The 12,077-nt window shown below is 37.4% G+C and overlaps 1 protein-coding gene across 1 annotated transcript in view; it reads right to left on the bottom strand.

The window, feature by feature from the left end:
* Positions 1-265: 265 nt before the first annotated feature.
* Positions 266-12,077, bottom strand: part of LOC145664695 (transient receptor potential channel pyrexia-like) — a 17,451-nt gene continuing 5,639 nt past the window's right edge. Inside the window, exon 3 of the mRNA XM_081731594.1 lies at positions 266-2,671. Within this exon, the coding sequence (XP_081587720.1) occupies positions 830-2,671 (1,842 nt within the window). The 3' untranslated portion in view covers positions 266-829. The remainder of the gene's footprint in view (positions 2,672-12,077) is intronic.

Here is a 12,077-nt window from a genome sequence, read left to right as displayed (position 1 = left end):
TTCTTGCATTTAGACTTTATAGTTATAAAAATAGGCTTTTCTATTAAGTTGCCTTGTTTTCTAAATCACTTTTATCTTAATTATGTATTTTATATTTTATTTCTCAGTCGGTTGATAATGTGTCCGTTTTAAAACAAAACAAACAAACCCAAAAAAAAAAAAAAACTTCAAAGCTAAAAGATAATGATCTAATTCAATAATATTTAAGTAACCAGAAATTACCTAGAGTATCTGAATATAGAATTATTAGTTTCATGCATTTTCACTTAAACTAGTGTATTATTTTGAATACTGATGCTATAAGCCTAATATGGAGTATAACCTTTAAAAAATGTTGCTGTCAAAGAGCTTATCTAAATAATCTGAAAATATTCCTGTACTTCATTTGTGATATGACTGTTTGAGGCTAATTCTTTTATTTTTTCTTAGTCATGAACTGATTTTCTATGGGGGTTTAAAATTATATATATATATATATATATATATATATATATATATGAGAATTGAATAATACAAGTTCGATTGGAGAAAATATACAAGAAAAATACATTCCTCGTCATCTTTAGCGGAAAAGTTTGCTTAACAGGTGTCTAATTGCATCAAATTTTCGGAACTGCGAACGTTTGATCTTTGTTATAAGCGACTACAAATCACTATAGTTAACAAAGCATGTGTTTGTTGTTCTCAGTTCTGTATTATAGATATTTGGTAATAAGGCATGGTAATCGTGTATCTAATAATTATAGATACTGAGTTAGAAAAAAAGCATGTTCTAATTCAGTCTCCGTTTCATGTAATTACATGAAAAATAAATATTCCATTAGTAACTTCAAGGCTCTGCGTTAGTATTCGGCCAACCCATCTCTGTAAGGCATGTATTCAATTGAGTGAGTTTGTCTTGTAATTGTTTGATATTCTTGGTCACTCCTTCTACAGTCTCTTCAAGAGTGGTAACACTTTTCTTATATTTATCAAGGTTTGTCATGATTCTCCCACCTTTTCTTTCAACTTCCAGAAGATACTTGTCCAATTTCCCTTTGAGCTTCTTCAGGAGCTCTTCTACCATATCAGTAGCTGAGGTTTCAAGCACAATTTTGCCCTTCATTGCATGCATACGGGTTACAATATCAATAGAATTACGCGCTAATCGACCATAGTCTTTGTTGTTAGGATAAATAATTCCTTTGCGATGAAATAACGATTTTAAGTCTCTCGCTCTGAGAGTTGGGTACAAGTAGCTTCTGGTTTTGAGAACATGTTCCCAGTGACTCAAGATTTGAATCTCTTGTACCATTTGCATATAGTTTCCTTCTTGGTGCATATTGATAACACCACTAGTCGCTAGTCCTATCAACAAATTCATTAGAACTACTGAGAGAAACAGAAGGAAAAGAACAAATATGATGTGGCTTGTGTAAGGTACAACAGGATCATTCTCAACAAATATAGATTGCAACTGTAACTCAGACACAAGCATGCCTAAAGTTTTGAGTAATGAAAATCCAATATCCTGAAAATCTTTCAGATTCTTGAACAAGTAATGAAATGTGAGACCGAATCCTATTACTAACCCTATGAAAGTAGCCAAGCACTTAATAATGTCCGCGCCAATCTTATTGAACATCCTTAAGTACGGACTGAAAAGTGGGATCTGGCCATATTGTACTACCTCAACCCACCAACCAATCAAAAGACAAATTGCTGCCAAGTGTTCGCGTGCTTTCCACATTCCAAGAACTCCATCATCGCATTCCGCAATCGACAGCATAGATATAGCAAATATCAGGATCAATTTCAGAATATTGTTAACGTTTTTAAAGTAATTCTCAACTGACAATTTCATATGATACATTTCTCTTAGCAACAAGCAAATACTTAGTGCCCACAGTATGGACCAAAGTACTGCTGATGAAATAGTTTGTAAACAAAAGCGATGTATTGATTTCTTGCTATTATTAAAGGGGTGTTCAGTAAGATTATCTTCATGTAAGACTTCAAGTTCACTAGGTCTAACAGCATCCATACTGAAAAATATAACTACAGTCAGAAATGCGAGAAACAGTGCGTACAGAAAAAGGTCAAAGTAAAAATACCAGCGAATTTTCTTCCATTTGAGTCTCAGAAAGCTTTCACATAATGGATGCACTAATATGCTTGTATCTCGACACTTAATGAGGCCATGAAGCACTCCCATTTCTGGCAGAAAGGATTCATTGTCTTTTCGGTTTTGTAGCTGTAATAACTTCCAGTCCTGTATGCCTTGCGGATAAAAAGTTAAGGGTGTATAGTCAAATTGAACATAGAAATTTTTGCTGTCAACATCATATGTGTCCAAGTTTGATTTTAAGCACTTATCTAGAAAGGGCCTTACGAAACGTGGATGTGATTTAGCAAGATTCAATAAAGTAACAGCATCTGATATTTCGGCACCAAGTTCCAGAAGTGTTTTAATACAATCAGCTGAACCGTAACTGGCCGCATAATACAGCGCTGTTTTACCTTCTGTGTCAATGGCATTCACATTTGCACCGAGAGAAATGAGCCTGTCTAAGGTAAGCGCTGCACGAGATTCATCTGTTCCCAAGATTGCCACGCTCTCAGCAGCATGATGTAATGGCGTCTTCCCTGTCCTGTCAGGAATACTTGGATCAGCTCCGTACTCCAATAAAACCTGGAAACAAATGAAGGAAAGGAAAAATATAAATGTAACTTATGAACATGTTTCATCATTCTTCACAATGGGACAGGTTTTAAGTTATTTTAATCAAGAAATTTAGAGCTATCTTGTCATTGACCTAATCAAAAAGCAAAGAATTACGTAATGCAATTATAGATGTACCTATGTAAAGGTAATTTCAATAAAATCCCCTAAATTTACGCTTATTATGGTGATAGTGACAAGAAACAACGGATTGATTAGTTTGGTTAAAGTTTATTAGGCCTACCACTTTTAACTACCGAAACTACATAAAGGCTCCTTACAACTTAACATGGAATCAGCACTACATGTGGATGGGATCTGAGGCGTGATCCTCTAATTCTGCTGTCTTGGAGACAGAGAAAGCTAATGTGTGCAACTTATACAACAGTGTCTGGATGCATCTGCCAACTTAAAGGTTTTGAGTTTCAAAATGGTTCGAAGCTCGCATAAATTTTAGGTTCTGTCTGACATAATCTCAGAACTGTACATGAAAGTAAAGCGAATTATCTACCGAATCATGTATGCATTCATTTGTGCTATACCAAAACTACGACGATATAAGCAATCTTACGGAGAAGCACCGATATGTTTAAAATATTAAGGAAGTTTTTTTTTTTTTATTTTTTTAAACAATTTATAGGGGATCTCTTGTCAAAATAATAGCATGAGCTCAAGTTCTAGTAACAAAACTTATATATAATTGTCTTATTTTTGGAAGCTCATATAATAATATACTGATGGTGTGACTGTTCCAATTTTGTGTGTTAAATAAACCCAGTACACTAACATTTGTCATTCCCTACAGGCAAGGGCGCCGATTACTCTGTAAATTTGGGAAGGGGGGCATTCAGATCTAGAAAGCATATATGAGGATTTTAAGACAAATTGCATTCAAATTATGCCTAATATTGTATATTGTTAAATACAATAATGGGGTCCACATGAACTTTGGGGGCCCCGGGCCCTCTCGACCCCTCCAGGATCGGCGCCCTTGCCTATAGGAACAAAGAAATTACACGCTAATAGTGGAAACGCATTTAAGGAAGCCCAGTAGGAATTCACTGATTTAGCCCAAAATTGGTATATAAGAAGGTGACTGTACGGATAATAATGTTGCGTTGGTAATACTGTTAACCTTGTGGTATAGCAGGGTGTGTCAAACAATCTTATGTTGCTGTTTGCATTGCTCAAAATTTCAGCGTTCTATGTATATTAATTTGCAAGTTACAAGGATGTTTCAAGAGAAATGGTCCACCCTCTGTATAAAATGAAAAGCATTTAAGAATACTCACTAATATAACGAATCTGGTCTAAGGTAAATATTGATACAAGAATGCAATGGCAAGTAGTGGTGATCTCAACATCACGCTCATGAGATATACCGAATATGTTACACAGTGTTAAAACACATGCAATACTAACTTTAATAGCACTGTGTAAACTTTCCAAGCGATTATATTGGTAAGAAGATATTCGTACAATGTCTTTCTGGGTTATGGAATCTTATGCTGGTTGTAGATTTTGATGTTTGGGCTAAGACTATTCTATACAGTCTTGTGGAATAATCTTGTGGTCAGGCTCCGTCCCAACATCCCACATTTGTTTAAAATAGTTCAGGTTCAGAGATCTAGCAGGCTACAGTAGGAGGCATTTATCGAGTACAGCACACTGGACTACCCTGGTGACAGGGTGTTGGAATATAGTGTCTTGCAAAGTACCCATCACAAATTTATGGGGTACTAGACATATTACCCTGAACGAAGACTAGATGCGGGCAATATGTGTAACTTATTGTCACACTACCAGAAGGCCAAGGTAAATTCTTTATGGAAAGTGCAAACTCATACTATTTTCCCTCTCACCTTCACTTTTACGTTTACGGAAACTCGCACATTGTGTCGTAGAAGACTCTTGTTGCTAAATAGCACCGCCCTCGGTTCGCCTTACATTGCAGTCTCAATGCTATCGAAGGCCCATTCCATCCCACACCAGAGGATTGTAAGGGCGAAAGGTGGTCAAATGCCATATTAATCTGGTAAGTTGCACTTTTTTCAGGCATTTCCATTAAATTGGTCACTACCCGTAAAATTTTGAAACTAAAACATGACCTATAAAACTGCATGTGTCAAGATTAATGATTGTATTTTAAACTTTTGAAACGATCCGAAAGTAATCTGTGTATAGCGGAAGTTGAAATTTTTAAAATAGAAAATGGTAATTTAAAATGAAAATTCTTTTGCCCTGTAAATGAATTTTAAAAAATAATGAAAAATCAGCTTAATACATAAGACATCCTCATTTGGCCCTTCTAAAGTAGAGGAGCGCTGTTTTTGTGAAAATATTAAATGCTGTCTAAATACTGAAAGTTCTCAACGGTAGCTGTGGTATAGACTGGTTATTCCAATTAAATATCTTGCGTGAATGACTTTTTTTTTTCGTGTGGTAATAAAAATTCTCCTATTGAAAAAATATATCTGATAGAAAGTACTTGTAAATATATTAATATTTATCATAGTTATCAGCACAGTAAATAAAGTAATATTTATCAGTAAATATTTTTCTGACTAGTATCAGTATTTTTTTTCATATAGTATTAAGTATTCTGTCACTTTACTATATACGGTTTTAATATTATTTTCTATCATTTTCTTCTTCTGAAGCTAATATCCATAATTACTGATTCTGAATTGTTCCACTAAGCATTCAATAAAGTATTGAAACAGATAAAACTAAAATGACAGGGGAAAGTTCGATCGCAGCTGCTATAGAAAACAACTCTTTTATTCCAAGGACAGCGACAATTGACTTGCAGGGTCGATGAAACTATAAAGGGAGGGTCAAGCGATAGCATGGGAAGTAATCAATGAGAGAAAACCTCAAGATAGTAATGGTTTAGCTTCTGATCGGATTTTGAGATTTGCTGGAATAGGTTTGTTTTATCTTATATGATTAATTTAACATCTACACTAATTCCATTCGATTTGATTCATTTCATTTCGTTCCTAATTAAATCATTACAATGTTACGTAGAAATAGACACATAGTATATATCATGTCAAAATACGAGTACAGCAATTAATGTGCAGATACAAAGCAAAGCCATATCAAAAGAATCGGAAGAGTATTTCTTTAACCCTTTCAAACCTGATGGATATAATAGTATCCATCTAAGGTACCAAATATTCTCAACTAAAGCACTCTGTTGCATAGGCGGCGCCACAATGGGTGCAGCTGTACCCACATTAACTTCGATTTTCTGATTTCCTACAATAATCCTTTCTATTTTGTATATTCTTGTCTCTTGTGTTTGGATATATTTGAGTGACTTCTTAAGTCTTTCATAAGTTACTTGCTATCATACTGTGTTTTTCTACTTTTTCTTAAAGTAAAACAAAAATTATTTTTGAGATCTTAAGGCTCAATAGTGCAGAGCGTTCTGGCAACAATGTTAGGATGTGTTGTCCCATCCTAGCCTGCACCCACATTACCAAAATCCTGGCGCCGCCTATGCTCTGTTGTAGAAAAAAAAAACGATAACTACATGTCTATTGGAATGGTTAAAGGGTTTAAGAAAACAAAAGCATTTGTTCAAAAGAGAAATAATTCAAAATGTCATTAAATCTAGTCTAAACTTGAGAATTTCGAGGTCTGATTACTTCCATATGACATCTAGGTATATTCCTGATACAGTATACTGAACGGGTTGTTGTATTTAGTTTTATTTTATTTATTTTGACAATTGAAAACAAATGGGGAAATTAAGAGGCATTACAAATAAAATTAGCGCATACTAGTAAATTATGTAAAACAAAAGATAAACTTTGGAATAATAACATCTAACAATCTATTATAAAATAGGATTCTTGCAATATTTTAGTAGAATACTTATAGCTGACAAGTACATCACAATATATAATGGCTGTAATAAGGTGTTAAGTGCGACTTGTCGCTAAAACAGTGGTCTGATTAATACTGCTGTGTTCTCTACTATTCTTGTGGAAAAACTTCAAAGGAGTTACTTTTACTCTTCAAATTTTGAACACATAAGAAGTTTATGTTACTTCAATAATACATATAACGATACAGTCATAAACTAAACTTATCATAAAAAAAGGTTTGTGTATAGGAACTTACTATTTGTTTACATACTCTACTGCCATATCTTTGAATAAAACATTTTTCCTCGAATAACCTAATTAAGTTTGAACAAACACACATTTGATTGGCTGAAACCTATAAATAACCTCTTTGTTACTACCTGTACTTTATGGATAAAGGTTTGCTCGCGCCAAGTGAACTTTGTGGTGGACAAACATCGTGTGCGTGCGTTTCTCGGGGTTCTCCCGTTTCCTCCCACTTTCTTCATTCCACCATTTCATTCATCTCATCATCATTGTCTGCTTTAGCCTATCCGGCATAATCGTAGGACGTAAAACTTAAATATTTCATTTCATTTTATTTTCATGGATAAATTCATTCGTTGTACATTTGGAACCAACAATTTATTATTATTATTATTATTATTATTATTATTATTATTATTATTATTATTATTATTATTATTATTATTATTATTATTATTATTATTATTATTATTATTACAAGCCAAGATTTTAAAATTTCCTACCTATGGTTGCGAAAATGTGGCCTTTTGAAGAGACGCTAGGTTTTGTTTTCCACGAATTTACATACTGTATCTATTCCAGTCACTGTCTGATCAAGTTTTATTTTAATTTTAGCTGTGCTCCAAAATACACTCTGTGAATAGAGAAGAATCAGCATTCTTTCACTGGAGCTTGCGGAGCTACCAGATATCCACCAATCGTTATCTACTGTACTTCAAATAATGATATGCCGTTGAAAACTAAGAAATTGTATGTTTTATTTCAAGATAAAACATACCTATATAACATGTTTATGGGATTATATTTTAATGTCGACTTGACAATACACCTGTGATCAGTGGCGTAGCAGCTGCCCCCGCAACCCCCGCAGTGCGGGGGGGCCCGAGGTATAGAGGGCCCCGAAGTCTTGCGATAAATAAAGATTTAAAGAAGTAGAACTTCAACCTTACTTCTGTCGGCTTTACAACTAGGGCCCCTTCTCTATATTTTGCGGGGGGAGGGCGCAAAAGTGTGCTACGCCACTGCCTGTGATACCAGCTAAGTCCTCGGAAATGCCTCGCAAGGCCGCTCCCAAGCAACTTTCAGTTTGTGAACTAAACTTTATAATGAAATATACGATAGGAGAAGGTGCCCAAAATATTTCTTGGAATACAACAATATACTATTGGCTAAGAAATTGAGCCCAGAAAGATGTGAAGACTACAGAAGGATTAGTCTCATATCTCATGAAGCAAAAATCACGCTTCAAATATTGTACAGAAAACTGTATGAAAGGAGGAATAAGGACACAAGAGATGTTATTCTTTCATTAAGAGTAATAGGTGAAAGGACAAGAAGGTGTATGTAGCGCTTATTTAAATCTAAACAAAGCTTTTCATTGAGTGAACTGAAAATTGTTGATGGGAGTTGTAAAGAAGATAGATGTTGGAATGGAAAAATCGAAGCTCATAAGAAATTTGTTTATGTACCAAATAAGTGTTAGAATAGGAAAAGAAATCACAGAGTGTGAGAGTATTATTGGAAGGGGAATTTGACAGAACTGTTGACTCACCAAGATATTTAATTCTATCTAGAAAAGATAATAAAGAATGGTGTCCACAGGGAAGATATGCATACAGGGTGCGGCACGTAAAACCGGCCCGTCGTAATATTCTGGTATATTGTGTTTTTGGCAACACTTAAATAATCTACCTTCCTACCAAGAGATGGCGTGTCGAGGTCGGGTCGACTTACGTGACCTGCAGCAGTCACGTGCAGCCGCAGCCAGTGAAACTTGTCGAAACCAGTTGAGAAAAAGGCCTCGTTGTATTAAGCCGGATGAGTGTCAGTGTGTGATAATGCCGTATTCGATACCCGAGCGTGTTGCCATTGTTGAAGGGTTCATTCTCACTGGATCTTTTGTGAAAACAAAGAATTTGTTTCGGGAGAAATTTCCAGGACGTTCTGTGCCAGCAAAAAGCACCATTCAGGAATTGATTGAAAAATGGCGGCGTACAGGATCGGTTCAAAATGCTCCCAGGAACAGACGACCATCTGTCTGCACACCTGAATTAAAGATGCAGGTGGAGGAGATAATGACAAGAAGTCCTCGAAAGTCAACCAGGAGATTGAGTCAACAGGTTCATGTGAGTGAGAGAATTGCAGACGTGTTTTAAGGGGACTGAAGTTAAAACCGTACCGGATAAGTGTTGTGCAAGAACTGAAGGAGCCTGACCTGCAGAAGAGGGTGCATTTCTGTTCATGACTGTTGAGCAATGTTGCCAGTGGTTTCTTGGATCCACTAATGCTCATCATGAGTGACAAGGCGTGGTTCCACCTGTCTGGGTACGTAAATTCCCAAAACAACCGGTATTGGTCGACAGAAAATCCACACGCAATCCACCAGGTACCCTTGCATGATGAGAAGATTGATGTTTGGTGTGCCATTTCCGCCACACGCGTTATTGGGCCCATATTCTTTGAGACGACAGTAAACAGTGACGTGTATATGGGAATCCTGGAGGAGTTTTATACACACTTGACCGAAGAGGAGCGTCAGTTATGTTACTTTCAGCAGGACGGTGCAACATGCCACACATCAGCTGCATCATTGTCCCTTGTGCATGAGATGTTTACACCAGAGAGGACAATCAGCAAAGGGTTGTGGCCTCCTCGGTCACCAGACTTGTCCACGTGTGACTTTTACTTATGGGGACTGTTAAAGGGAAGAGTATACGAAACAAATCCACACACAATTGAAGAACTCAAGACCAGGATCCAGGATGTCACCAATAGCATTACAACACAAGAACTGACAAGGGTATATATGAATCTCCTCAATCGTGCTCACATGTGTGTTGAAGTGGGCGGAGGACACTTTCAGCACCTGCTGTGAAGGCTGCTGTGAAGGTGAGTAGTCATATTCAATACATTAAATTTCATTTTATGTGTTCACTTTATGGGTCGGTTTTACGTGCCGCACCCTGTATATATATATATATATATATATATATATATATATATATATATATACCCCAACCACGGAGCTCCCGCGTGGCTATATGGTTAGCGTACACATCTTCAGTGCGGGAGACCTGGGTTCAACTCTCGGCGGGAGCTTGTGTGGTTCGGATCCCGGATTAAGCTGTAGATCCATGCTTTATGTAGCCTCAGTGCTGAAAGGGACAGTAAACTAAAATCCAATCCAAAATCTTTACAACCACGCAGACATGTCCGTTCGACAAATTCATTTTTTCCCCTCCTTTCGAAATAGTTACGACAAACCACCGGAAAAAATAGACGCTGTGTGTACATGTGGAATTACTACATCGTAAAGAGTATGGTTGGCTTATTGAACAAGAACAGTTCCTGCATATAAACCTATAATCAACTGCTTTCATACTATTGATCAAATGTTTGTATGAAGAGTATAATAGCGCCCTCAATTGCAACCATATTTACAACGAATGACGTCATTTATTGTTATGAATTTACTTGGTTGCTTAGAAACGAATTGGTTTGTACGGTATCTTCTTTGTTTTTTCCCTCCACCACTGTCAAAAGACATACACACATGTACACGCAATCGATCACATACTCATGACAAATAGCTATATGACAACTTTTGGGCACAAGACCTTGGTGTTTCCTGTTATTACCAATCCCTCCCTACATACTTCGCAGCGTAGACACAATCTCATAGGCTATATAAGAAGGCGCCACCACATTCAGCAATGAAGCCGCCTCACTCAAACCACAGACCCTTTGATTCCACTGCTGTGTCTACTACTTCTTTGTGAAGTTTTAAATGATTACCGGTACTTAACAGCTCCTGAATCTGTTTTTTGTTTCTTTTCAGTACATCAATGGATGGACTGTGGTGGAATAAATGAACTTGAAATTAAGTATTTAAATTATCGTTCCACAGTTATTTTATTTAGGCTAAGAGAGGCATAAATTAAATGACATTGCACAAATTTGTTGAATGAAGATAGCGGGTCTGGGATCGATCCAGAAACCCTTCGCACAGAAGGACGCGCAGTACCATTGAGTCTCCTATATAAACAAAGCTTAGGAAGCGCATTTCGAAATAAGAAATGAAGATGGAAGATATACGGAAACAGTTGTGCACTTTACGATTAAGGAAACCTAAATCGTTCCATCATTTTCTTTATTATCTACTCATAATTTATTTTACTCTGATCATCTTATCTAGTCACAAAGACATACTACTTGGCTTTAAAATAAATTTTCATTTGCAGTTTTCAAAAAGTTATCAACCTACAGAATATTTGATACACTGCTCACAAAACTTAAGCAACCCGAGAGAACGTGGTATATGTGACGTGTGGGGCCCATTCAACACTGGTTAGTGACATGCACATACACAAAGACACACAAGCAAGGCGAGCACCCACTCTATATCATAATCAGCACCGTTGCAAGCGCGGTGAAAAAATTATGCCATGAGGCGTACACCACAGTCCAGTAGTGTCCGAGGCTCCAAGCATTGAGTTAGTGGTTCTTGTGTGGGGTACACACCTTGCAATGGCTGGTAGACGACATTTGAGTGTCTTTGACCGCGGGCGAATAATTGGTCGGTTGGAATTGGTCCGATCGCAAGTGGAAATGGCGCAGGAATTCAACGTGAACAAAAATTGTGTCGAGGCTGTGTAGTCGCTTCCAAAATGGAGGTGAAGTCAATAGACGTCATGGAAGAGGCCGTCCGAAGACGACGTCGGCCGTCGATGACCGATTTCTCACAATGGCTGCCAAACGTATCCGTCAAGCTTTGTGCTCGCAACTGGCCAATGAGTTGTTTCAGACTACAGGACAACGCGTGAGTCGTGAAACTGTTCGTTGGCGGCTCAATAGGGCAGGACTGTATGCAAAAAGGCCTGTGCTGTGTGTGCCATTAAAACTGGAGCACAAATGTGCGCGTTACACATGGTGTCAGGAACATGTTGCGTGGGGGAAACACCAGTGGGGCGTGTCATGTTCTCCGATGAGTCGAGGTTCAGCCTGTCGTCTTATTCTGGTCGAACTTTAGTGTGGAGAGAGCCAGGAACACGCTACCATCCAAACTTCATTGCTGAGTGGCCGTCCTATGGCGGTGGTTCCATTATGGTGTGGAGTGGAATTATGCTGGATGGGAAAACGGACCTCCATAAGGTGTAGCATGGCACTTTGACAGCACAACGGTACCGGGATGAAATTCTCAATACACATGTGCGCAATTTCCGCGGAGCATTTGGCCCAGACTTCCTATTCAT

The sequence above is a fragment of the Thermobia domestica genome, chromosome 1, assembly GCF_964235325.1.
Source record: "Thermobia domestica chromosome 1, izTheDome1.hap1.1, whole genome shotgun sequence".
NCBI classification, from domain to species: Eukaryota; Metazoa; Arthropoda; class Insecta; order Zygentoma; family Lepismatidae; genus Thermobia; species Thermobia domestica.
This window is presented reverse-complemented; position numbering and strand designations above follow the sequence as displayed.